The sequence below is a fragment of the Zootermopsis nevadensis genome, unplaced genomic scaffold (genome assembly GCF_977971745.1).
Source record: "Zootermopsis nevadensis isolate Lab colony 2312 unplaced genomic scaffold, Znev_1.0 Znev_ptg000007l, whole genome shotgun sequence".
Lineage (NCBI taxonomy): Eukaryota > Metazoa > Arthropoda > Insecta > Blattodea > Termopsidae > Zootermopsis > Zootermopsis nevadensis.
Window position 1 is genome coordinate 19043773 of NW_028259139.1, and position 27591 is coordinate 19071363.

General features: G+C 40.3%; 1 protein-coding gene and 1 long non-coding RNA gene across 3 annotated transcripts in view; one reads left to right on the plus strand and one right to left on the minus strand.

Moving 5' to 3' along the window:
• LOC110829765 (uncharacterized) overlaps nt 1-27531 on the minus strand; it is a 90775-nt gene extending 63244 nt beyond the window's left edge. The window contains exons 1-3 of one of the 2 annotated variants that reach the window (XM_087344564.1): nt 27308-27527; nt 25363-25554; nt 22195-22299 (exon numbers count right to left, since the gene is read on the minus strand). In XM_087344564.1, the coding sequence (XP_087200690.1) occupies nt 22195-22233 (39 nt within the window). In that variant the 5' untranslated portion in view covers nt 22234-22299; nt 25363-25554; nt 27308-27527. Of the gene's footprint in view, nt 1-979; nt 3792-22194; nt 22300-25362; nt 25555-27307 lie in introns of those variants that run through there. The other variant, XM_087344565.1, reaches the window with a different exon arrangement.
• Nucleotides 16899-17451, plus strand: LOC147874673 (uncharacterized). The gene is made up of 2 exons (XR_015533997.1): nt 16899-17192; nt 17351-17451. It is a non-coding gene; the product is annotated as an uncharacterized LOC147874673 (long non-coding RNA).
• Nucleotides 27532-27591: the final 60 nt, after the last annotated feature.

Sequence of the window (27591 nt, forward strand, 5' to 3'; positions counted from 1 at the left end):
TTGGTTGGTTAGTTGGTCTTAAATTCCAGTATGTCAATGTGGAGTGGTTGGAAGTCACCTCCTGTCAGTATTGAATTCTTCACGGAGGTGAGCGGTGTCTTGTTCCTGAGTGAACTCCTTTCGAACTCTAAGATTTCGGAGGACCGTATTAAAGACACTCGAGGAGTTCAACGAACACAGATCTTCGGAGACATTAATTTCACGTGTTACGTCGGAAACAACAGTGAAAACGAGTGCAGTTGGACATCTTCTCTGTTACGAAGGCAAAACACAGTCGAATCTTTCCACGTAAATAACACGGATCAATACTTCACTGAAACAGCAGCCACGAGCGAGTGGAACTAACAAATTCGTCATTATTTTCTGTTGTTGAGTGACGTAGCATCTGACGATGTATGTAGAAACTGCGTTACAAGTTTTTAAAAGCGAAATATTGGGACGTGTAAGAGATGACCCCACTTAATGGTACCTGCACCTTGTCGTGGTGGTGGGGCTCGAGTACCTCAGTGACCCCAAGAGCTATGCTGGCGGTAGCTTAGCTACTGGTAGGGCCTCCCTAGCCAGATTGGTCGAGGGGGAGCGGTCAGACTAAGACAGGAACCCTGGTCCTCCAGGTTGGGGGTTGGTCGCAGGGCTAACAACCTTGCACCGTAAAAAGGAAGACGTTTCGAAACCTCGGACAGACGGACCGAATGTAAGAGGAGAATTGAGGAGGTCGTGGACCGAAAACGGACCGGAGAGCCATGGAAGAAGAAATTGTGTGAGACCATTCACAAAACATAATCTGATATTGCTACTTACGGCCGTTAAGTCATAGTGGTTTGATGGGTTGAACATGTAGCTCATGTGGAAACATCTGTTAATAGTGAGACGAAGGATGCAACATGCAGGGGGCAGGGCCCAGGGCCCACCACATCAAATGTTGCCAGTCATCAGGAGAGATCCAACAGGTAAATGATCCATTTGCTGCAACAGCGAGTCTGATCTCACGTTAATTGTTTATTACACAAGATATTTTATGAGGTTAAGCTTATGGTCCTGCAAATGTTCATTTTAACTTTAGAGTAGGTTAATTAATTTTTACGTGACTTTGTATAAACCTCGTGCCTCTTGCGTTCATCTCACCTTCATAATTTCTATTTCCTTCTCGGTAATGCAGAGTGGGGCAGCGTTTATTCATCACTTTTACAGACACTAGTCGATTAAAGTTTATTTAAAGTAGAGTAAATTGAAGTACAAGTGTTTACCCTTACCGAGGCACATAATAACGAAGTTACTTCTTCAAATACCCATCAGATGTTGTCCGTCGAGGCTGATGCACTCGATTCATAGCAATTTCAATTGCGCACAGAAGCACGTCCCGTGATATGACATTCATCCCTTGGCTTCTGATTTCTTTTTATAGAGCTACTTGAAAATTAATGTTTAAAACACGTCCGGCAGATTTAAATAATCTCAAACAGAGAATTTCTGAATAAATTAATGCTATACCACTGGCCATATTACTGAGTGTAATGGAAAGTATTGTACGTAAACATTACATTACCTTACATAATTACGTTATACATAAACTCATAGAAATTCTAACCAATTTAGTTTGAAAAGGTTTCATGTGTTAAATGTTAAAAACCAAGGTGACATTGCAACGGTTTGAGGTTGTATCTGATAACTTTCGACCGTAACCCAAGTTTACGACCACTTTTATCGCTAACTAGCATTTATGGTGGTTTTCTCAGTGGCTCTGTGTTGGTTCAACCACACGCGTTAAAATGTTTCATCCTAAAAACTGTAAAAATGTCACAATTAAAACCTGTTATTCATTAAAAACATTTAAATATTTTGTAAATGCAAACTAAAATATAATATACATGTTTTAGGGTAAGCCTGTGTCAGCCATTGTGGTACCTTGTATCTTAGAACATTCTTAAACTTTATTTTCACCTGCAAATTTGTTTCCTCATTTGCAGTTGAGTTTAAATTCGTGATTTCGTTCCGTCTTCCGGCACAAAATTTTTCAACGAAATAGTAAGCACGTGGCTTTTATTAGAGAGGTGCCTGGTTTGGGTCCCATCTGGGTACTTTCTATCCTGATGGGTTTGTCATGTAGAGCAGACGGTGGCTGTTCATTCTCCACTCATTGCCAATTCAACATTGGCCACATATATTCATCCGGCTGTACCTTTCAAATTTAAATCTCTGTAGTTGATGCAGCATTATCAAACAGTCCACACACAAGTGAACTGAAAATTACGTACTATGTTCTTAAACCTTAATTGTTTTTAAATTAACCATATTTAATTTGATCCTCCACAGGAAACATGGCGAACCATATTACGGCTTCTGATGGCCAATTGCATTCCTGCGCAGAAGACTACGCGACAGCAGAGTCCTCTAGTGACCTGCATCGTAACCATCGCACAAAAGTTTTTTGCCCAGGAAGGAACAACGGTCCTTTCTCTGCCGAATGAGGAACATTTGGCAGATTCTCATCGGCAGGACACGGACGATCTAAATCTGTTGTTGGGACAACTTCATGCCAGCCTCGGGAAACCGATCGTCGTTTCTGGTCCTGGGCAAGAAATGTGCCCACGTTTACCGAAAATAATACCCGGACCCATTCTTCCGGACGCTGATTGGGATGAAGTAATGCCCCCCCGAAGAGAGCGAATTTTTCGACAAGCGAAACAGTTACCTTTTGTTCGCACATGGTCAACTAAGGGAACGATTGGAAGGGCTAAAGTCCTACTACGACGCATGGAACGCCCGAGGGCGATTCCTCGTGGTTTTGGAGAGACCGGACGAGTCGCTGCCGATCCTGGAGGAACTGCGGCAGTGGAAGGTCGTGAAGGTCGTAGTACTGACTCCATCAGACAGCGAGCAGGAAACATTCGATTTGTATTCGTGGTTTCCGTATCGGAAACCGTCGAGTGATTGTGGAAAGTTGCGTCAAGCAGTTCTGGTGGACAAATGTGTTGGAAATGGTAAAAATTTACTGCGAAGTGCCCCGTTGTTCTCTTCACAAGTGCCAGCTGATTTGGGCGGTTGCCCTATAACTGTTTTGACCTTCCCATTAGAACCCCATGTGATGATAGACGGCGATAAGGAAGAGGTAATGGACGAAACTGACGTCAAGTATACAGAGGGTTTGGACATACGCCTCTTCAGTTTCATGGCAACAAGGCTGAATGCATCTGTGAAGTTCCTGCCGCCACCAACTGGAGACTCTGAAACCTGTTGTCTCCATAGAAGGTCGACATAATAATCCCAAGTCTGTTGATAACTATTGGAGTACATTTGTGTCAAATGTTGAGAAGAGAAACTCAAAGAAGACCACAAAAAGGAAGAGACAATTCCTTCGCCTCTACAACATTTACCCACGCGTCGTCAGGACCAAGAAGACGAACATCACCATGCGACCCTCCTTCTTCTCCGCAGACGCCGCCGCACCCTGCGTTGTTGTTGAACTCTGACCTTAATTTGGCGACGTCTTCTCGTCCGCCATTTTTGATGGATTATCTCCGCCAGAAACACGCAGAAGGCGGTGGAGTACCCCAGAAGCAGCAGATAGAAGGCGCTCTGAAGGTGTCTGTTGTCGGTTGTGTGACGGAGCCGCCTTTGGTTTTGTTGGTTGTCAACATTTCTTTCCAGAAGCAACGGACTCCCGAACTAAGAATGTCTTCCACATTCGTGATCTGCTTCTCAAGCCCAGGATCCACCAGGAACTGGTCATGAACGCCTGGAACACTGTGCTTACTGCAAGGCTGTATAACACCCACGCACTGAAGAAGAACCTGTGTGACAAAAGCGAAACACTTCTGTTATTCAATTTGAAGGAGACTGGAGAGGAAGAGTGGGTGACCTGATCTTCGGAAGGGCTGACGTCGGAATGTGAGGGAACTACGTACAGCTTGTCCGCGTATAAAAGACCTGGAATTTGCTGTTCCCTACGACGTCCTGGACGAGCTAAGGCCACCGGACCACCGGATAAATAGCTAAGTGCAGAGTCTATTCCTGTGAATTACAACATTTGGTGTAGTGTCGCTTAAAATACTTTTCGTCAATGTGTCCTATTCATTATTTATTTTTTATATCAACTTCGAGCCATTTAATTAAATGAATTGATCTCACTGATGATGACCTCTTGAGGTCGAAGCGCGTATGGCAGTAGTGTTCATTATAGTGTTAATAGTTGTTGGTTTTGTTTATTCAATATTCTAATACACTACACGGTATGCAAAGTTTTAACCTTCATATCAGTTTGAATTTATGCAGATCCAATAATTTTTTCTGTAATTATGACAAATGCTCTGATTAGTGTGACGTAAGACACAAAAAGAACAATTCGGTACACGTAAACACAGATCTTGCCAAAAAACGTGTCTCGGCAGATTCTTTTTCAGATTTTCCGTAATTTCTCAAAACTAAGAATGATTTTTTCACAATTTTCGTACGAAAACTTACTCGCTACAGCACAGTCCGTCTTAAGAAGCTAATAGTCGCTCGAATACTCAATAACTTCCCAGTCCTTTATGAGACCCCGAAGTCCCAGTTCACAAGCACTCACCACATAAACCTACTCCTTCAAATTCAATAACAGAAGTGTTTCGCTTTTGTCACACAGGTTCTTCTTCAGTGCGTGGGTGTTATACAGCCTTGCAGTAAGCACAGTGTTCCAGGCGTTCATGACCAGTTCCTGGTGGATCCTGGGCTTGAGAAGCAGATCACGAATGTGGAAGACATTCTTAGTTCGGGAATCCGTTGCTTCTGGAAAGAAATGTTGACAACCAACAAAACCAAAGGCGGCTCCGTCACACAACCGACAACAGACACCTTCAGAGCGCCTTCTATCTGCTGCTTCTGGGGTACTCCACCGCCTTCTGCGTGTTTCTGGCGGAGATAATCCATCAAAAATGGCGGACGAGAAGACGTCGCCAAATTAAGGTCAGAGTTCAACAACAACGCAGGGTGCGGCGGCGTCTGCGGAGAAGAAGGAGGGTCGCATGGTGATGTTCGTCTTCTTGGTCCTGACGACGCGTGGATAAATGTTGTAGAGGCGAAGGAATTGTCTCTTTCCTTTTGTGGTCTTCTTTGAGTTTCTGTTCTCAACATTTGACACAAATGTACTCCAATAGTTATCAACAGACTTGGGATTATTATGAAAACCTTCTATGGAGACAACAGGTTTCAGAGTCTCCAGTTGGTGGCGGCAGGAACTTCACAGACGCATTCAGCCTTCTTGCCATGAAACTGAAGAGGCGTATGTCCAAACCCTCTGTATACTTGACGTCAGTTTCGTCCATAACCTCCTCCTTATCGCCGTCTATCATCACATGGGGTTCTAATGGAAAGGTCAAAACAGTTATAGGGCAACCGCCCAAATCAGCTGGCACTTCTGAAGAGAACAACGGGGCACTTCGCAGTAAATTTTTACCATTTCCAACACATTTGTCCACCAGAACTGCTTGACGCAACTTTCCACAATCACTCGACGGTTTCCGATAAGGAAACCACGAATACAAATCGAATGTTTCCTGCTCGCTGTCTGACGGAGTCAGTACTACGACCTTCACGACCTTCCACTGCCGCAGTTCCTCCAGGATCGGCAGCAACTCGTCCGGTCTCTCCAAAACCACGAGGAATCGCCCTCGGGCGTTCCATGCGTCGTAGTAGGACTTTAGCCGTTCCAATCGTTCCCTTAGTTGACCATGTGCGAACAAAATGTAACTGTTTCGCTTGTCGAAAAATCCTCACTCTTCGGGGGGCATTACTTCATCCCAATCAGCGTCCGGAAGAATGGGTCCGGGTATTATTTTTGGTAAACGTGGGCACATTTCTTGCCCAGGACCAGAAACGACGATCGGTTTCCCGAGGCTGGCATGAAGTTGTCCTAACAACAGATTTCGATCGTCCGTGTCCTGCCGATGAGAATCTGCCAAATGTTCCTCATTCGGCAGAGAAAGGACCGTTGTTCCTTCCTGGGCAAAAAACTTTTGTGCGATGGTTACGATGCAGGTCACTAGAGGACTCTGCTGTTGTGTAGTCTTCTGCGCAGGAATGCAATTGGCCATCAGAAGCCGTAATATGTCCGGTTGATATTCATCGCCAGATTTGTGAAGTTTATGGTGAAAATGCAATGAGTGATGGTAAGGTTAGAAAATCTGTTCACAAGTTCAATGAAGCACGTGACAACGTTCATGATGAGGCGCGAAGTGGACGACCGACGCCCCTCAGACTCAAAACCTTATCACGTCATTTGATTGGGAACAAATGGACAGCCCTGACCTTTTCCTACACTTGAAGAAATTTTGTTGGCGACGATGAAGTGAAGCAGGCGGCCGCGTTCTACGAGGAGGGTATACAAGAGCTTGATAAGTGCCCCAGTAACGGCGGTACCTATGTCGAAAATTAGCCTAAGAAACGTAGAATCTGATGAAAATAAATTTTTTTAAAAAATATATTTTGTTTTTTGTTAATTCCTAAATGATACTTCCCGAACACGCCTCGTACGTTTTAAGAATATGGTACGTAATTTTCAGTTCACTTTCTTAACCTTTTAAACCGGCGCCCCTCGATTGACCGCAAATAATTTCTTGCGAAGAGAAGTCTGACTAACGTAAGACTAAACTAACTCAGCTGACCAGTTGACTGACGAATCAGTCCTCCTGTTAGATTACCGGTCACTGGAGTGCAGACGCGTGTTTCGTGTTAGCCTCCGTCTGTTTCTAACCATTTCTCTTAAGCACGTCCTTTCCCTTTCAGAGTCCTGAGTCGTGTTTTTGAAATCGGTGCTCGCTCTTGTGATCTCATTCAGTTTAATTTTCACCGTGCATTTCCGTTCTGATTGTGCGAGTTTTTCTGTCGTCATGCACACGGAACAGAAGTGCCCGGGTTTTGGTCTCGTAGTTTTGAATTATGACGTCATAACACGTTTTTAAGCTTCGCGCATTTCACTGAGTTCTTTGCAAAAAAGAAGCTTCAAGTGAACGAGTGATGAGTCTGAATGTCCGAAACTGCTGCAAAAATTTTGATCGCATTTGTACGCTCTACATAAAATATCGTCCGCTTAAGTTCTTCAGCTCGTATTTTCAACATTTTCCGATGTAGTGTGAGGTTACCCTAACAAAAGTTAATTTCTGTCCGTAATAAATTAGTCATACATAACCAGTCAAATTTACGAAGAAACTCTTATGTAGAATAAGTCTTCCCTCTTCTGAGTGCAGTTTCCTGGTCTTATTATAACTTTTTAAAATGTTTGGTGGAATGTGGAAGGAAGCTGTTTCGATGTAGTGTAAGCTATTATCAGTGCATTTACCGAGAGGGACTGAGGAAATCCACGTGGCCCAGATTCGAACCCCGGACCCCTGTCGAATGCGAATCAGATGTGCTAAACACTTATCCTCACAGTTTGGTTATAACGTAAAATAAATTGTCCTAATTTTCACTAATCTTAGATTTTTAACATAACTGAACAGCCTATTGTGAGCCATGTGTATCAGCCCTGAAGATGGATGCGGTATGTTCCTCGGAAACGCTTGTAGTGACAGCTACGAGACTGAATTACTTCTCAACCCAGCAGATCACAGTCGACAGGACCTCAGATCTCTTGACGTACCTCGACCGCCGACGGGCGTCGCACTGAAATACCTGCGAAGTGGAACCACTTTGGTGTCTGGGGTCCGTCGTCGTCCGCTGTGGTCAGGGCCTTCCATTAGCACCGCCCAATTCAGCCGTAAATGTCACGAGAGCAATTATTCAAAGACTTTTACTTCATAAGCGCACAGAGAGCTTATTAAATGCCTTCACGATATAGAGTCATCATTTAGTAGCTGATAGTCGCTTAGCTGGTGCTTAGAAATGACGTTATACGAGGCTGAGCCGTTTTAAATAAAGTTTACGTCTTCAGAACGTTTTTTGAAAATTCCTACTGGATTTTCTTCTCTGTCAACTGTGCCCAATGCATTTCTTGGTTCATGGTTTCCGTTGATGGTAATCAGTGGAATCATTTGCTCGCTTTACAAGGTAATTCCACACCATAAGAGCTGATGGCGTGTTTGAAGAACGTGTCATGGCTGTGATTATTCTGAACACAACGGGGCTTCCGTCCTGAAGATAGAGGCAATTTTTTTTCTCGGAATCGTTTGTGGTCGTGCAAGATTACACGATGTCATAACCCACAAGACAGCTTTCGAAACCTGCAATTCCGTAACCAAATGAAATTGTAAACGCTTTGAAAATCCAAGATTCCACATTCAAACCCGTGATTCCGGAGTGAGTTCATCTTTTGTTCTGATTTCCGTGTCACTTGGTCACTTTTCATGCTACTCGAGGTCACTCGGCGCTGTATGTGGGATCAATGAATCACTAACGCCACGCGTTGTGAGGTGGCGACTTTTTAAGTAATGTTTTTTAAACTGGAAAATATAAATATGGCGGCCTCCCGAATGTTTTGATTTCACATCTGAAGCATTGAGTAGCAAAGGTTTGGTGATTGTGAAACATATAAAATGTGCTCTGACGTCATAATTCAAAACTACGAGACAAAAACCCTGGCACTTCTGTTCCGTGTGCATGACGACAGAAAACTCGCACAAACAGAATTAGGGACCCTTAAAATCCACACTGAAGCTTCAACACGAATCATCAGAAAATTATAACTGACTGCGGTTTCTTTATTACACGTGTAAAGCTGACATATTTGGTTAATATATTGTGGTCTATAACTAACTAGATGGCTTACCGAACCCGATGGTTCATCACCGAATTAACCAAAGCCCTCCACCGGACCCTGTCCTGGGCCAACAAAATCCAGTCTCCCTCAACTCCTATCTCCCGTAGATCCCGCCTGAGATTATCCTCCCATCTACGTCTAGGTCTCCCCAGAGGTCTCTCCCCCTCAGGCTTCCCGGTGCACACATCTTGTCCCATCCATGCGCTCTACATTCCCAGTCCATCTCATTGTTCTCGACTTAATCACCCTGACAATACTGGGAGAAGAGTACAGATTTTTAAGCTCGTCATTGTGCAGTTTTCTCCACGCCCCATCGTCTTCCCTCTTAGGCCCAAATATCCTCCTCAACACCCGATTCTCAAACACCTGCAATCTGTGTTCCTCCCTCTGAGTGAGAGACCACGTTTCACACCCATACAAAACAACAGGCAAGATTATTGTTTCGTATACTTTAATTTTCAGGTTCTTAGAAATCAGACGGGAAGACAAAATATTTTGGACTGAGAAGTAGCAAGCATTTCCGAAATTTAGTCTCCTCCTAACTTCCTCACAAGTATCATTTTGATTTGTTATTGTTGTTCCCAAATATTTGAACTTTGTAACCCTTTCAAAGGATTTATTAGCCACCCTAAGATAATTCTGCCCTCCTGTCTTCTGATGACGAGACACTAACATGTACTTACTTCGAGCCCCACCTGTCTACCAGCCTCTAGTAAAACTTCTGCCCTTCAGGTATTCCCTTTTCGTATTCCTAAAGGTTCTACTAGCCTCACGTCTCACGTTACATAGATTATCCGCATTTGTTTTTTTGGGTCCTTCGATCTATTAATTTGGAACATTCCTCATCAAACCACGGTTTATTTTGCTTTCTCTTGTAGTATCCTAGTTTCTCTTTTGCTGAAATTTTGATGCAGTTTTTGACATTTTCCCACTCCCTGTTGATGTCCACACTTTCATTATCTTCATCCGTCTCTAAAATTTGAAAACCATTCGAAATTTCAACTTGATATTGTTCCTTTGCCTCCCCTCACTTAATTTTTTCAAATCAAATCTTTCTGTGTCGAAATTTTGTTTAGTTCGTCTACGTACTGAAAGCCGCTCCCTCACTTTTGCTACCACCAGATAATCATCAGTGTCACAGTCTCCTCCTCTGAATGATCTCTCCGCCTTCTCTTATCTACTAACACATGATCTATTTGATTGTGTGTGCTGCCATCTGGAGAAGTCCAAGTGTATTTATGAACATCACGGAGTGGAAATTTTGTACTTTTTACAATTAAATCTTTTGACGTAGCAAAGGTTACTGCTCTAAGACCGTTATCATTACTAAGTGCATGGAGACTCTCGCTGCCTATTGTGGGTTTGAAGATATCCTCCCTCCCAATTTTGGCATTGAAATCTCCTAGCAGCGTTTTCATGTGATACTTGCCAAATGTATCAAATACTGATTCCAATTCTTCATAAAAGCTATCCTTGATATCATCGCTTTTGTCCTCAGTTGGGGCACGAACATTAAGAATAATGATGTCGCACCAACGTCCTTCCAAAATTACGTAAGACAACAAATTCTACTCCCTTAACCGCCGCCCTAATTCCGCTATGAACGCCTCCTGCCACTACGTCTAACCTATAATTCTCTAATTCCCTACTCATTTATTTAAGTGCTCCAGCCCTATAGAGGCTCCTGATGTTCCAAGTTCGTATTGTGGTCTATCATCATCATCATCATCATTAATCCGCCTTTCAATGTTCTGAGTTGGTGACCCATCATTAGACACGTTCCACAATTTGTCTCCATCGGCCCCGAACTTCTACGTCTCTACTGACGTCAAAAATAAGCCCGAATACTTCAATGATCATAAAAGTGGCCATAAATCATGAACATTAGCTTCTATGTATGATACGCCTTAACAACGCTTTGTTTACACACTAAGGCGTTTCTAGGCAACACGCCTTACAGACAGAGAACGAAACAATAAACTTTCTGGTGAATTCTCCACGTAAAACAAATGTCAAAGTTAACAAAATAAGTTTCTGAAATGGCCCACTTCTGGCTGAATTATTTAGCGAAAATATCACAAAAGATATTCAAGTCATGACGACCGCACTTCTTGCAAAGTCGCGTTGCTCTTTTAATGAAAGTCTTACGTGTCAGAAACCACCAGTCTCTCCAACTACTGCACAGTTCTACGAGTTATTTTACGCAGAACCACGCTGACTGCAAATATTCAACGCTCTTATCTGTTTATAAAAATATCACAGCCAAATATATTGAGCTGCGTCCACCTCAGAAGTCTGCACATCAGTGACGATGGAAATTATGCTGGAAAATTAGAAATCTACTATCAGGGGTTCCGAATGGTTTGACACAAATATAATAATAATAATAATAATAATTGCCTCTTAATTGACATAGGAATGTTATTAAGAAAGGGTCAGAGAAGATCTTGAAATACAAGGACCTTCTCATAGAAATACAGAGAATGTGGAACGTTCACTCAAAAGTAATCCCAATAATTATAGGAGTGACAGAAACTGTCTCCAGGTCCCTCAGAAAATATTTGGCCAACATCCCGGGCGAACACGACATCAGGGAACTGCAGAAGTCCGCCATTTTGGGAACTTCATACATCATTCGAAAGACGCTTTCATAAAATAAAATTATATAATACATGTGGCACGTGTTAAAAACAATATGTATCCCGGAAATGGCCGCTGCCCTACGTACCTTAGGGACAAGGTATTATTCTATCGCAAGTCGAAACACTTTCGTGTCTGGTTAGATATAAATACTGCAACTTCAGAACTTATACGCGAAACCTAAACGTAAATACGCGGCTGTTACGTCGAGGTATTTGTGTCTCGACTACGAATGCTGGTCCGAACGCCATTCTGCAACTCCTTAAATTTGGGATTTATGAAATGCAGCGTTCCTCAATTAAGGTAAAACACCTGCGAAGACCAAGTGAGCCCTGGAAGTTAATTTCCAATAAAATGACGCACAGGAAGACTGAGTTATGAAAATTGTTCTTTTGAACTCCGACCATTGTCCTAATTTAAAATCTGAGACCAGCTCAACCAGGGGGAGGGGGGTATCAACTGATACGTTTTCTGTTCTCTCCCCCCCTTCGTCCCCTAATTATGGAAGCAGAATCCGGTTCTTGAAATCGTGTAATTTTAAGATTTTATAATTCAGACGATGGAACAAAGTTCAAAAGAACAATTTTACATATTATAACGCACATGTGTAGTCCTATAAGTTTTGTATTGAGACTATAAGACATCGTAACCCAGAAGACCACAGTCAGCGTTTCACCGACGTGGAAACCTGAAATTTTTTAAATGTTTCTTCGAACTATGGGACTGTTTGAACTTTGATCACAAAACTGTCAAATGAACACAACACCACAGAAAATTAAACTCAATTTAAATAATTTCGTAACACGTTCTTTATCAGAAACTTCGTGGTACAGAGTCCTTCTTGGAAAGCTAACAGTCGCTTACCTCGTATAGAAATTCCCTGCCTAACATGAAACTCGAGGGTTCATAGCCTCGTTCAAAACAGCCGGTCATCAGAACGTATCCTGAGCCAGATTAACCCACTCCACATCCTCATGTTTCACTTAAGATACATTTCAACATTACTACCACACCCAGGCATTCCTTCTACATGCCCCGCCCATCCGATCAGTTTAAAATTCTTTGGTGAAAAGAACGTAGCATGAAGTTAATTTTATAATAGAACAGAATCCTTATTCGGAAGTTCACTGCCATCTGGACAAGTGAATCGAGTGTCGGGGCTAGGTTATAAATGTAAAAAGGCGTTGGAAGAACAAAGAAGCCTCGTGGGGGGAGGAGGCTCCAAAATTAATTTCATGAGACGAATACAGGCCACCGGGCTACCCCTGGAACACTGCTGACAGCATCACAACTCTTATTAATGTGTAGGGTTCGAGGTTTTCACGGCGGTGAGTCTGAAGATGGCGGTCTTCTGAAATTAATTTATTTAGTAAGTTTGAGAATCTGTCAGCATTCCCCATTTTGCTGTCAAATGGCGATGACATGAAACGCTACAATTTCTCCACAACAAAAAGTCAATTTCTGTGCGTGAAGAATCTCCAACTCATTCGTGAACTGGTTTGTTCCTTCAGAACAAAGGCGATGTCTCATTCCTCCAGCCCTCAGAGAGTCTGTGACCTTTCACTAGAGGCTCGAGGCTTGATGAGACGAGCTAATGCATTTGTACCAACAGAAATACAGAGCAACGCTTGAGAAATGCCCCCCGTCTGCATTCCAAGGCAATGACGATGACGAATTTAAATTCCTCAGTGTGAGCATTGGCCACGATTAACGTCTGTCGTGGAGATGCTTACATCAGAGGTTTAAAGCTTCAGTTGTCAAATTGGCCACACATTTGGTTCAACGGTTTGTGACCTAAAGAAATATTTTAATATTTTCCGTCAAATCACAATTTTTTTAATAAGATAATAAAATATAAAATATTTAAAATATCATTTCACGTTCCGCATCGAATGATCGATTTACAAATTGGAACGTCTCTTACGACATGTTTCGGTTATATTTAACCGTCCTCAGGTATAAATTAGTTTGGTAAATTTAAAACTCGAATTACAATCCTTTACAATGTTATGCAGTTTATTGAAATGTTCTTATCATATTACTCTTATATATTAGAACGAAGGTATTGTTTTTTATATGGCGTGGTATTTTAAATATTTTATTATCTTATTAAAATTGTGATTTGACGGAAAATATTAAAATATTAACATAATTCACAATATGACGCAAATATACTACCTTATGACCTAAAGAAAGTTAGCAGTGGATAAATCCAAGTCATACGAACAAACATTATGTAAAAACACACCATGAAATCAATATCGGATACACACACGTAAACAGAGAGCCTTATTAATATTTCAGAAGCTGGTGCCTTCGGCCTCGATCGACCGAACTTTGAACGTGGTTCCTACGCAACGCAACGACAAACAATGACACCTCTTCTGTGAGTGATTTCTTTTCCTGGTCATTAAATGACACCGCAGCTTACAATCAATACGCGGCAAACGGACTGACGTGTATCATCAACGCTTTAGTACAGCCAGTGCCTAGAGACTTAATATAGCAGAAGTCTAGAAGCAAAACTTCAGATCATTTGAACTAACTTCGTGCGATCTCGATTAATCTTTCTGTCTACGTCGTTAATTATTTTTAATTCTATGGCTGAGTGGGCACCAGAAACCTTTCATGTTGTTATGAACTTAATAAAGACACAGCCACAGGGAATCGGTGGCGATAAGGAGTTCACTTATACGACGTTAGATACAGAATGTGGCAGCTGTCGGCTTTCGAGGATGATAACTGAGAGCATGGGAACCGCATTTTGTTGAAAAACTCGAAAATTATCCAACGTTTCGACAAATAATAAAGACGCCATCTTCTGGGAGAGAATGACAATGGGTTTGTGGTTTTGGAAGCTTAATAATATAGGACGGGCAGAAAGTGGCGAGGAGGACTCGATGATGGTGGTCGGAGGAGGGGAACCGCGGGTTGTCAGATGACAGGACATAATCACGTGGTTTTGGAGAACAAGAGAAGTTTTGGTGTCCATGTCGTATCGTAACATTCCAAAAAGACAGTTATCTTCATACTCGTCGTTATGACAACTTGAAATCTGACGATACGGAAGACAGGTCTACTTGAATTTCAGCATCAAAACTGTCATAACTAAAACAGAAGGACCTCCATCTTTACTTCTTAAGAATACGGAGTAACAGTTTGTGGAGAGAGAAACTCTTATTGGATGTTTTCTAAGACTTCTATAACTTTTTCATTTTCCAATAGACCGTTACGTATATGTTGTTCCCTCTGCTGTATTTTCGAAATGAGGTCGTTTTAATAAGCGACTATACAAACTTCTGCTTGTCCATTAGTCTTTTCCGCGTCTGCTACAAACACCGGCCCTTCCAGATGTGAACAGAAGACTGCTACAAAGCGATCTACGGGTTTAAACCAGCGTCGTACAACAGCGGCCAGCGGGCCACATCTGGCTCGAGACCACTTGCAACCAGGGCTGAATATTAACATCTACCATACTACACGGCGCAACAACCCAGAAAACAGAAATCTTCATACTCTGATGATGGAGGCAGTATGACCTCTGAAACGTTGGTTAACATCGACCAGACTACACAGCGCAACAACCCAGAAGACAGAAATCTTCATACTCTGATGACGGAGGCAGTATGACCTCTGAAACGTTGGTAAACATCGACCAGACTACACAGCGCAATAACCCAGAAGACAGAAATCTTCATACTCTGATGACGGAGGCAGTATGACCTCTGAAACGTTGGTTAACATCGACCAGACTACACAGCGCAACAACCCAGAAGACAGAAATCTTCATACTCTGATGACGGAGGCAGTATGACCTCTGAAACGTTGTTCAACATCGACCAGACTACACAGCGCAACAACCCAGAAGACAGAAATCTTCATACTCTGATGACGGAGGCAGTATGACCTCTGAAACGTTGGTAAACATCGACCAGACTACACAGCGCAATAACCCAGAAGACAGAAATCTTCATACTCTGATGACGGAGGCAGTATGACCTCTGAAACGTTGGTTAACATCGACCAGACTACACAGCGCAATAACCCAGAAGACGGATATCTTCAAAGTATAAATTATTTATCATCCCTTCTAACTTAAAATTTCAATAAACCCCTATTGTATGTTCTTCACACTGAGGGTTGTAATTTCATCCCCAAATAGAACATAATGTGTAGTAAATGTACCCTAGACAATGAAATAATATTCATCATAATTACATTTAATGGATTATTTTGCCCAAATAATAAATGCGATGATGAATAAAATATGAGATCCCTTCGAGTGTGTGTCTCTGGTCCATTTAACTTATAGCTGTGCTTTTAGGGGTGATACATTTTTTGTGGGGTCGCATTCAAGAGGAGAAAGACATTAAACCTCTTAACCTGACTATTTACCACCCACCAAAAACCCCATCTCGTTTGATTTTATATACAGGGTGATTCAAAAACGACTTTACAACTTCGAAAGTGTATAGAAATTTATTTAGAAGGCTTACAGAAGCGGTTGAGGTGTCATTTTGTAGCAAATCAAATCAAGTTTTACCTCAAATAGTCATTTTGTTTCGATGTGATTGCCTTTGGTGATACGGCAGACATCCCACCTGAAATCAATTTCTTGCCAAACACGATCCGGCATATCCGGTGTCACTTCTGCAACTGCGGCGGTGATTCGAGCTTTCAGCTCAGTGAGATTGGCAGGTAAGGGTGGAACATACACATGATCTTTAATGAAACCCCATAAGAAAAAATCGAGAGGTGTCAAATCTGGAGAACGAGGTGGCCATGCTATCGACCATGTTCGACCAATCCACCGACCTGGGAAACGGTTATTGAGGAAATCCCGGACTTCTGCGAGGTAGTGAGGTGGTGCGCCGTCTTGCTGGAAGTGAATGCGTCCTTTTTGGTCATCTTCGTCTAACTGTGGTATGAGAACATTTTCGAGCCATTTTCAAATGCACTGCCGCTTGAGCTCGCGGTGACGGAATTCGGTACTACAGCACAACGTGAGTCAAACTTGATTTGTTTTGCTACAAAATGACACCTCAACCGATTCTGTAAGCCATCTGAATAAATTTCTATACACTTTCAAAGTTATAAAGTCCTTTTTGAATCACCCTGTATTATGTTAAGGAAAGCAGAGCACAGGATCAGAAGGTGGTCTTGAAGTCATAGCATCTACTTCATGTAACTTTACTATACATCTTTTTCCTTTGTCTTGAGTTTTGAATAAAATTCTTCTTATTAGAAAATACGAAATGTCTGTCTTCTACATTTGAAATACATAGTTATTTCAACTTATCCGCAAATCCTGAACAATCCCAAATTTCAATACTTTTATTTTCCGTCGTTTACACAAGCTTATTGTTAAAATCATATAAAATTTCACATAAAATTGTTACATTTTAAAATTGACGACATGTTTCGATATACAATCTTATCATCGTCAGGTCTATCAAAATTAAAATTAAAATCTGGTGTATCTGTTGCTCTGCTTATATTGCTTTTTTTTTTTTTTTTTTGTTATATTAAACACAGGACATTCATACAACAAAATAGAACATACATTGGACATTATAAAAATAATACAAAACAAACGACATAGAGACACCATAGAGAAATATCATATACAAAGAACACATAAACAAAACCTTGCATTAAACGACAGTAACATTTACACGAACAATCCGATATTTAACATTCTACAGTCCATTGACCCAACCCCCTAAACAACTTTCACCCAATATATATAGCCATACACGATACTCACAACTCAGTTACTGTCTGCCATTCAATAACAACGGACACGCACCTCATACACAACCCGGTATGTTATAATACTTTATATTTTGTGATTACATTTATTTTGTTTGTAATACGATATATTTGAATAATTCCTTAAAATATTATAAATTAGAGTAATATTATTCCATTTCCTATTTCGGTAGCCTTATCACGATATGAAAATTAAAATTGATTTTGCAGATATAGGCACCCAGGCGCGTCTCCAAAAATAAAATCGAAGAAGCCTGGAGATGTAATAAAAACGAGTAAAAACAAAAGCAATATAAGCAGAGCAACAGATACACCAGATTTTAATTTTAATTTTGATAGACCTGACGATGATAAGATTGTATATCGAAACATGTCGTCAATTTTAAAATGTAACAATTTTATGTGAAATTTTATATGATTTTAACAATAAGCTTGTGTAAACGACGGAAAATAAAAGTATTGTATTGAAACACAAGCATGATGCAATTAAGATATAAGATATAAATCCCAAATTTATTACATGGTGGCAGCTGCGGGATTGCTTTCAAAACAGTAGAAGAACGACAAAAGTCAGTTTTATCTTCAAAGATTGTCAAGACTTTGAGGACAGGATTGGGGACCCCCATACCCTGTCAATACAAGTCGAACAATATGTTACATGTAACTCATTAAAGAATGGATTAGGAATAGCGTTGTTGGACACAGGGTCCCAAGTATCGTTAGTGAGAAAAGGAAGTTTAAGAGGATATAATAATTATGAGGAAATAATGAATGAAACAATACAAGGTATTAGTGGAATTGTTGTAAAGATATTAGGTACATTACAACTGAGAGTAACTGAAATATAAATACAATGTAATGTAATTAAGTAACTACCACGAAATCTGGATGTGATATTGGGCACGAATTATTTACAAAAGGCAGGGTACACGTTAACTCAGTTCATAGAAATTTATTCCCAAAAGGTAGTGACTTTTAATACTCATGAAAAGGGAACAAGATATGTAGAAACACAAATGTTAATTGACAGCTTAATTTTCGATACAAGTATGGTTGAATGTAAAAATTTAAAATTTCAATGCTTAGTATTAAATTTAAAAGATGTTCAATCTCTGTGAAACAAACACCTCAACTCATAAGACCTCCGTCTCAAATTAGTCAAAAGGAGAAGAAACAAATGAATGTAGACAGAAAGAATTTATTACATGAAAATTTACGATCGACACATATCCAAGATGGGACTCAGAAAATTTGTATAGAATTCATAGATATTTTTAAATTGCCGGGTGATAAATTAACAGCAACAACGACCTCTGAACATTCAATTCCCACTCCGTCAATACCACAAGGCAGGGCGATTACATTAAAAAATTATAGTCTACCAGAAGCCCAAAGAAATGAAGTACAAAAGTCAGATTAAAAAGATTTTGGATGAAAGCGAATGGAATTTTCCATTAATAATTGTTCCTAAAAAGATAAAGCCAGATATTTCAGTGCCATCTATCTAGTAAAAGAAGAACTGCGTTTAGTACACCGAATGGCCACTACGAGTATAAACAAATGTCTTTTGGACTTAACTCAACGAATGATGAATACTGTTTTACGTTAATTAATAGGGTTTCAATCTTTAGTAAACATGGATGATATTTTAATAACGGGAGAGACGTTAGAAGAACGTAATACAAAGCTAAAATAAGTATTTTTCTAAATTGCGAGAATTTAACATTAAAATAGAACGAGAAAAGTGTGAGTTTTTGAAACAAGGATTAAATTATTTAGGACATGTCGTCACTGTAGAAGGTGTTAAATCAGATTCCAAGAAAGTCGTAGCAGAATATCAAATATTTTCTTGGTCTTACGGGATATTACTGAAAATTTATAGATCAATTTAGTGGAATCGCTAAACCTATGACAGATTTTTTTAAAGAAGGATAGTGACTTGAAATGGACTGAGAACGAGTTTTGAAATGTTCAAGAGAAATTAACAAATCCCCCCCTCTTTTACAATATCCTGATTCCTTCTTACCACGGATGCTAGTGGTTATGCAATAGGTGCTACTTTGAGCCAAGGAAAGTTACGTTCTGACAAAGCCATTTGCTATGCTAGTCGAAACCTCATTTCTGCTGAAACTCATTAAAGCACCACAGAAAAGGAACTACTTGCTATAGTATTGGCAGTTAAACATTTTCGACCATACGAGGTGCGATCGGAAAGTTTCCAGACTGTGTCAATAGAGGGCGAACCGGATGTAGTACGAGCTTCTGCCGCTAGGGGGTGCGGCCTACATTCATAGTGAATCGACTTCTCGTTTGTCAGGAGCTCAAAGATCTTGCAAGAACCGACCCCAACTTCCTTTCTAAGCTCCGTGTGACTTCTTCCTCTTCCCAAAGATGAAAATTCAGCTAAAGGGAAGGAGATTTGAGACGATAGAAGAGATTCAGGCAGAATCGCAGATGGTGCTTGACAGGCTGACAAAGAAAGATTTCCAGGGATGCTTCCAGGCTTGGCAGCGGCGCTGGGATCGTTGTGTTCACTCCCAGGGGAACTACTTCGAGGGTGATGGATGAATTTAATACCTGAGATAAGTGTACGGGTTTTTTATAGACGCAGTCTGGAAACTTTCCGATCGCACCTCGTACAGACGCTGTGTAGTGATACAATCTAATTGACATAACCTCCCAAAAGCTCTGCCTTGAGAAATCAATAGCATTCACTACACGTTCTATTGCAACAGCAGACAGCCACACTGATTTGTAACGTGACCAGGTACCACTTAAAATCAACAGAGTGCACCATACAACATGGAAACGACAGCGCATGGAACTAGGAGAACGGACGATGTTCGGCGACTTTACTTATAGGCTGTTTCAAAACAATAAAATATATTGACATGAACGGTTAATAATACGAACAAATACATTACACCAAAAGTCTATCGAAATATAATTAAAAGTTGATTAGACTTTAACACTAATAAATTTCGTGACCAATAAACGCGCCACATACACGCAGTTTAATCAAAATGATCACGCATCCAAGTAACGTGTACTTAAAGCAGAATGTAATGTGGGATTGTAATACCGAATCTCTTCAAAATCTGTCATGTATTTTCGGCGCTCTTACATGAAAATGAACACATGAGGAGTTGGTTTTAATAGTACGTGATTTTTTTATTCATTTAAAAATTATATATTAAATAAGAATGGAACGCGGCGAGTTTTGTGTCTGCGTGTACTGGACAGTTTATAGTTCGGCAAATTTAGTAACAGACTGCTCACGATTTCTGCCAGTGTCTTGAGGAAAACACAGAAAGTTGCTGACATACATTTAAAGATATTCTGTGTGCGCTGTAAAAACAGCTGATTGTTCGTGACGCATCGAGACGCCGTCCGACGAGCCATCAGGAGGAATCTAACGTCGTTCATATCAGCCATGCCATTTCTATTACCGAAGAGCGCGTTTGTTTGCAGTAAGCAGTTGTATCGACTTCCGCCTCCAACCGATATCGATAGGTCGAAGCGATGCCAGGATCGACATTCCAAACGCAGGGAAACTTTAACAAAGACAGTCTTTTGGACATGATCCATTTTATCGGCTGTCATGTTCATATTCTGTAACACACTTCATCTTATTAACCGTTTGAACCCATTTGCTTTACGTGTTTCTCGCGATTCTGAGTGTAAGCATCGATTATTTACTTAAACAGCGTTAACCAGTCGATCTTTGTAATGGTGAAGAGTTGTGTTTTCTTCGCGGTACGGACTGGATTCTTAAATATTATTTAAACTACACGTCGACACAGGTTTTCTTAGATTCCCTCTGTCTTTAAGCAAATTCTGAGCTGGTTCACAAGTTGCCACTTCATGCTTCTCATGCAGCGCTCCCGATTTAAATTCATCAAAATTTAAGCCATTTCAGTGGCGGCTGGTAAATTACTTATTTAACTTTCCAAATTATAGCTTAAAACTTCATTAAGAAACAAATCAAAATTCCACCGTCTCTGTCAGCAAGATGTCACTACTTATCACACTAACGTCTTCATGAAGATTCTATCCTGAACAGAGAGACGAGCGGGCATTGCCTGGGAACCTTGTAACTATAAGATGCTCATTCTCCCCCATCAATTTTCTCTCTGCTTCTACTCTCTTATTATCCTTTCTATCTCTCTCCCTCTCTCTTAGGCCTGGAAGGGTAATTTACTTCCATGATTTCCTCATTTAACGACGTTTACTCAACTGCATACTTCTGTAACGCCGAGCTTGAGATGAAGTATTGCAGTGTGGCAGTGAAACTTCCTGCGACTTCCTGGACAAAATATCACTCCGCTGTTTCTTTACGACACAAAATTTTACTTATAATTTCTAAGTCTCGTAATAGGAGACATCATTTTGTTAAGAGGAGAAACATCATTCACAAAAATATATAAATAACATTTAATTTCTTTATATACACTGAATCATGACATATGGAGAAATTAACAGACATGCAACAGGCAGAAAAAATATTTAATACCCAATAAAAATCATTTTGATAATTGCAGGTGGTTAAAAGAGTAACAATTGTGGAGAATTAATATACTTCCCCTTACCAGCAAATATGTAGTCTCATTACGAGCATTCAATGTGAAGAAATTTCAAAGAAATTAAAGAGATACAAATTATAAATTATGATACAAATATGCATATAATCTGTTAACTTATTCATTCTGTATGCTGAAGCAGGGAACCTGAAACTTTCTAGAGCAAATTATAAGTAATGCCAGATAATTTTTACACCTAAACAAACACAAATCATAACAAACAACATGGTTCCTCATATAATCCTCAACTGTAACGTAATTCTCTATTCATTAGATATGTGCATGTAGCTGGAAGATCATGGCTTTTTTCTGCTCAAAGTGCTTGTCGTCAATGTCACATTCCTCGTCTAATAATGCCCACAACAGTAATTCAATAACTGGTCTTCACTCACTTTCAGACGCCATTATGACAGCATAATATTATGTCATGTGAATGATCATAGTCACTTACAGTCACAGAAGGCAGCGACTTACCATCGTACTTGCTTCGGTATCGAGAATGTTGAAGAACATGTCTTGCTTGTGTCAACCACCTCTTCGACAAACTCGGCCGCAATAAGTTTTCTACTGTGGCCCGTCCTAAAACAACCATTTACAGAAAGTGAGAGGGTTTACACGTTTCATACTCATGTAAGCTCTAATCAGAAAGAAACACCCCACTTTTACACAACAATCGCGGTCACAATTCTTTTGTACATATAATTGACTCCTTATGGAAACATTTTCACCACAGATAACATTCTAGATACAGTATTTTGCTTTCTGAATTCTGTTATTCTAAGAACACAAATATATATGAAGATTTCTGTCTTCTGGGTTGTTGCGCTGTGTAGTCTGGTCGATGTTAACCAACGTTTCAGAGGTCATACTGCCTCCGTCATCAGGGCGATGAGTATGAAGATTTCTGTCTTCTGGGTTGTTGCGCTGTGTAGTCTGGGCGATGTTAACCAACGTTTCAGAGGTCATACTGCCTCCGTCATCAGGGCGATGAGTATGAAGATTTCTGTCTTCTGGGTTGTTGCGCTGTGTAGTCTGGTCGATGTTAACCAACGTTTTTGAGGTCATACTGCCTCCGTCATCAGGGCGATGAGTATGAAGATTTCTGTCTTCTGGGTTGTTGCGCTGTGTAGTCTGGTCGATGTTAACCAACGTTTCAGAGGTCATACTGCCTCCGTCATCAGGGCGATGAGTATGAAGATTTCTGTCTTCTGGGTTGTTGCGCTGTGTAGTCTGGGCGATGTTAACCAACGTTTCAGAGGTCATACTGCCTCCGTCATCAGGGCGATGAGTATGAAGATTTCTGTCTTCTGGGTTGTTGCGCTGTGTAGTCTGGTCGATGTTAACCAACGTTTCAGAGGTCATGCTGCCTCCGTCATCAGGGCGATGAGTATGAAGATTTCTGTCTTCTGGGTTGTTGCGCTGTGTAGTCTGGGCGATGTTAACCAACGTTTCAGAGGTCATACTGCCTCCGTCATCAGGGCGATGAGTATGAAGATTTCTGTCTTCTGGGTTGTTGCGCTGTGTAGTCTGGTCGATGTTAACCAACGTTTCAGAGGTCATGCTGCCTCCGTCATCAGGGCGATGAGTATGAAGATTTCTGTCTTCTGGGTTGTTGCGCCGTGTAGTATGGTAGATGTTTACCAACGAATCATCGCCCTGATGACGGAGGCAGTATGACCTCTGAAACGTTGGTTAACATCGACCAGACTACACAGCGCAACAACCCAGAAGACAGAAATCTTCATACTCATCGCCCTGATGACGGAGGCAGTATGACCTCTGAAACGTTGGTTAACATCGACCAGACTACACAGCGCAACAACCCAGAAGACAGAAATCTTCATACTCATCGCCCTGATGACGGAGGCAGTATGACCTCAAAAACGTTGGTTAACATCGACCAGACTACACAGCGCAACAACCCAGAAGACAGAAATCTTCATACTCATCGCCCTGATGACGGAGGCAGTATGACCTCTGAAACGTTGGTTAACATCGCCCAGACTACACAGCGCAACAACCCAGAAGACAGAAATCTTCATACTCATCGCCCTGATGACGGAGGCAGTATGACCTCTGAAACGTTGGTTAACATCGACCAGACTACACAGCGCAACAACCCAGAAGACAGAAATCTTCATACTCATCGCCCTGATGACGGAGGCAGTATGACCTCTGAAACGTTGGTTAACATCGACCAGACTACACAGCGCAACAACCCAGAAGACAGAAATCTTCATACTCATCGCCCTGAGGATGGAGGCAGTATGACCTCCGAAACGTTGGTAAACATCGACCAGACTACACAGCGCAACAACCCAGAAGACAGAAATCTTCATACTCATCGCCCTGATGACGGAGGCAGTATGACCTCTGAAACGTTGGTTAACATCAACCAGACTACACAGCGCAACAACCCAGAAGACGGAAATCTTCATACTCACCGCTGTGAGAACCTCAAGTCTTACAAATATATATTTCTGTGACACATCCTACATCTAACGTATGCTCCTCTACATGATTAATAAACAGTAAATTAAAATGTAATTTTGCTGATCATAACTAGATTCTGGGGACAGTAACTCAGGAAATGCTCCTATTTTACTCTCATTAACTACTGCTATAATAACAAAGGCTTGTAATTGACTGGATGCAGTACAGACACCAGAGTGTTCAGGCCTTCTGCATTGGTGTGTGGCTCGTTGCCTTTGTTCAGGTGTATCCTATCAGATTTTTTAAAATCACTTTCCAAAAAGTGAATGCTGCACATATAGAATAATTTTCTGGGGACATTCAACAGACAGCAAGAAGTATTTTGCACCCAAAATAAAATCATTAGAATAGTCGCAGGCAATAAAAGGAGAGCCTAATTAAATAAATTGTTTAAGAAGTTTAATATTTTCCACTAGCCAATGAATTCCTGCTCTCATTATTACCATTTATAGTGAACAACATAGGAAAATTTCAAACAAACTCAGACGTCCACAACAGAAGTACAAGATATAGATATAACCTTCATATATAAAACATTAATCTCGTAAATATCGAAAAGGAGTTTATTATACTGGAATTAGGCTATTTAATATTTTTCCATCCATTATCAAAAGTCTGAATTATGATATAAAGAAGATTAAGCCAACACTAAAAAGCATCATCTCCTGTCTCACTCCTACTCTACAGAAGAATTTACATTAACTAAAAATTTTCAGCTATAATAAATACAAGTAATAATTGTGATGCCTTTTTGCATAATTTCTTTTGCAACACTATAGTAAACTATAAATAACTGTCACAACTATAAATTTATAGTTGTATTAGCAACAAGTACTGATTTTGTACTATGAAGAAACTATCACATCTAATATATTCTATTCTATTATCATAAAAGTCAACAACAATCCATCATATCCCTGACGATGCAGGCAGAAAGATCCTGTTAAAAATTGGGTTCCTGTCCAGAAATGACTTTTGTTTCTTGCCCAAGACAATTCTATCAAGTCAGTCACCCTGAAAGCTTCTAGTTGTGAACAATTACAAAATTGGCAAAGCTGTCGAATTTTGAGGTTATGTCTAAAAAAATTTAAAGTAGACAAAGTTGACTGATGATATTTTTATGAATAGTTTAAGATTAAGCTCATTTACATTTTGCAAAATAAATGGCCTATCCAACCACAATGACCAGCTTCTTATACTGCTGCATCACATAAATTAATACCACTGAAGGTATTCATCCAGGTACTCGCTTATGCTGATGATGTCAGTTTGCTGTGGGATGGTGTGGGTACCATAACCAAGAAAGCAGAAACTCTCCAACAGGCTAGCAAAGAAATAGGCCTAGAAGTAAATGTAGACAAAACTAATTACATGGGCGTAATACAAAATCAACATCGGTCACGATGGCTGAACATAATTACAAGTAACACATCATTTGAAAATGTTTCAAAATTTAAGTATCTGGGAACAACAATAACAAACAGAAATGAGATCCATGATGAAATTAAGAGTAGAATACATTCGGAGAATGCTTATTTTTATCCAATTCAAAAACTGTTTTCATCTCGTTTGTTATCCCAAACACTGAAGATCAGGATATATAAAACAATAATTTTGCCTGTTGCCTTACATGGTTCTGAAACACGGTCTCTTACCTTGAATGAAGAACGTAAATTACAGGTGTTTAGAAAAAAGGTGCTCAGAAAAAATACTTGGACCCAGATGGGATGACATAAGTGGGGAATTTAGAATATTGCATAATGAGGAGTTGCATGAATTGTACAGGACACCTAGTGAAATCTAGGAGGCTCTGATAGTCTGGGCAAAAAGCTCACATGAGGGAGGCAAGGGGCACACACAGAATTTTGGCAGGGAATCCTTCTGGAAAACAATCACTGGGCACACCAAGAAGGAGATGGGATTAGAGAGGTGGGCTGTGAGGATGGAAAATGGATGGAGTTGACTGAGGATCGTGGCCAGTGGCGGGCCTGGTTGTTGTCAGTGTTGAACCTGCAGGTTCTGCTACAAGGCAGTTAGTTAGTTACGCATAATAATTATCCAAACAAAACCATTCTACACTAAATATTTTAAAATCCTGAATTATGTTATAAAAGCAGCAATACAGTGGACTTATAGTAAAATCAGGTAAAACTTAAAATAAGAACAAAGTGGAATATTGTAAAGGGAGACAAGAAAAACATATTTAGCTGAACAGATGGCATCGCTTCTTATAAACACTGAAGAAGTACAGGACCCAGTAACACTTACTAATACGTTCAATGTTTTTCTTTTGTAACAGTTACTGAAAGTCTAAAGTTACATCAAGTGGGGAGCGAAGATGCTATTTTATTTTAAGAGTTGCATTTTCTGGTAATAAAATGATTCCTGCCACTGTAACCGAGATAAAAGTATAATAAATTTCCTCAATCAAAAACTCATCAGGATGTAACGAATTAAGAAGCAACATTTTTAAAGTTTGTTCAGGTTCAATTAGTCACCCATTAGCCCACATCTGTAATCACTCACGATGCACAAGCATTTTCCCACAACTTCTAAAGAACTCGGTAGAAAAAACACTGTGCAAAATAAGGTGATAAAAACTATTATGACAAACTATAGGTTAATTTCACTATTAACTACTTTTTCTACAGTACTTAAGGTTACGTACAGTACGTTAAACCATCAAAAACCATACTGATCACAGAACAATTTGGTTTCAAGAAAGTTGTATCCACTTAAGATGCAGCATTGATACTAACAGATGTGTTAAAACCTATTAACAAAAAAACATACGCTGCAGGAGTATTCCGTGATTTTACACAAGTATTGGAATGTGTAAAACATGTAATTTTACCTAATTACATTTGTACGTCATTCAAGCAACAGCTACAAATTGGTAAAGATCCTACCTAACAGAAAAAAATGTCGAAGTAAAATTGTTGTATATTTGTGGATTTATTTTAAACAGTTCATTACTTTCTCAAATCTCTAGTCGTCGTTCTGAATGGTGTTCGTGGGTTTCCTCAATCCCTCCAGGAAAATGCCGGGATAATACCTTAAATTAGGCCACGATCGCTTCCGTCCATATGCTTACCACTTCATTATTCACTATCATCCTCTCATTCGATGTTATACAGTCTGAGATACACACAAGGCGTCTTTAAATAAGCTATAAATAAAGAAAATGTAACGTACATAACCTAAAACAAGACAACCCAAACAAACCTTGCTTAACGTCAACGAATTTCACCAAGCTTCACCCACTGCTGCTTGGATGGTTCCAACGAGAGATCGAGATTCAAAGCGACTAGCGACATCTTTCGTGTGTAGTGCATGCACGTGTTAAAGTAACTCGACTTGTAATCAATAGATGTCGCA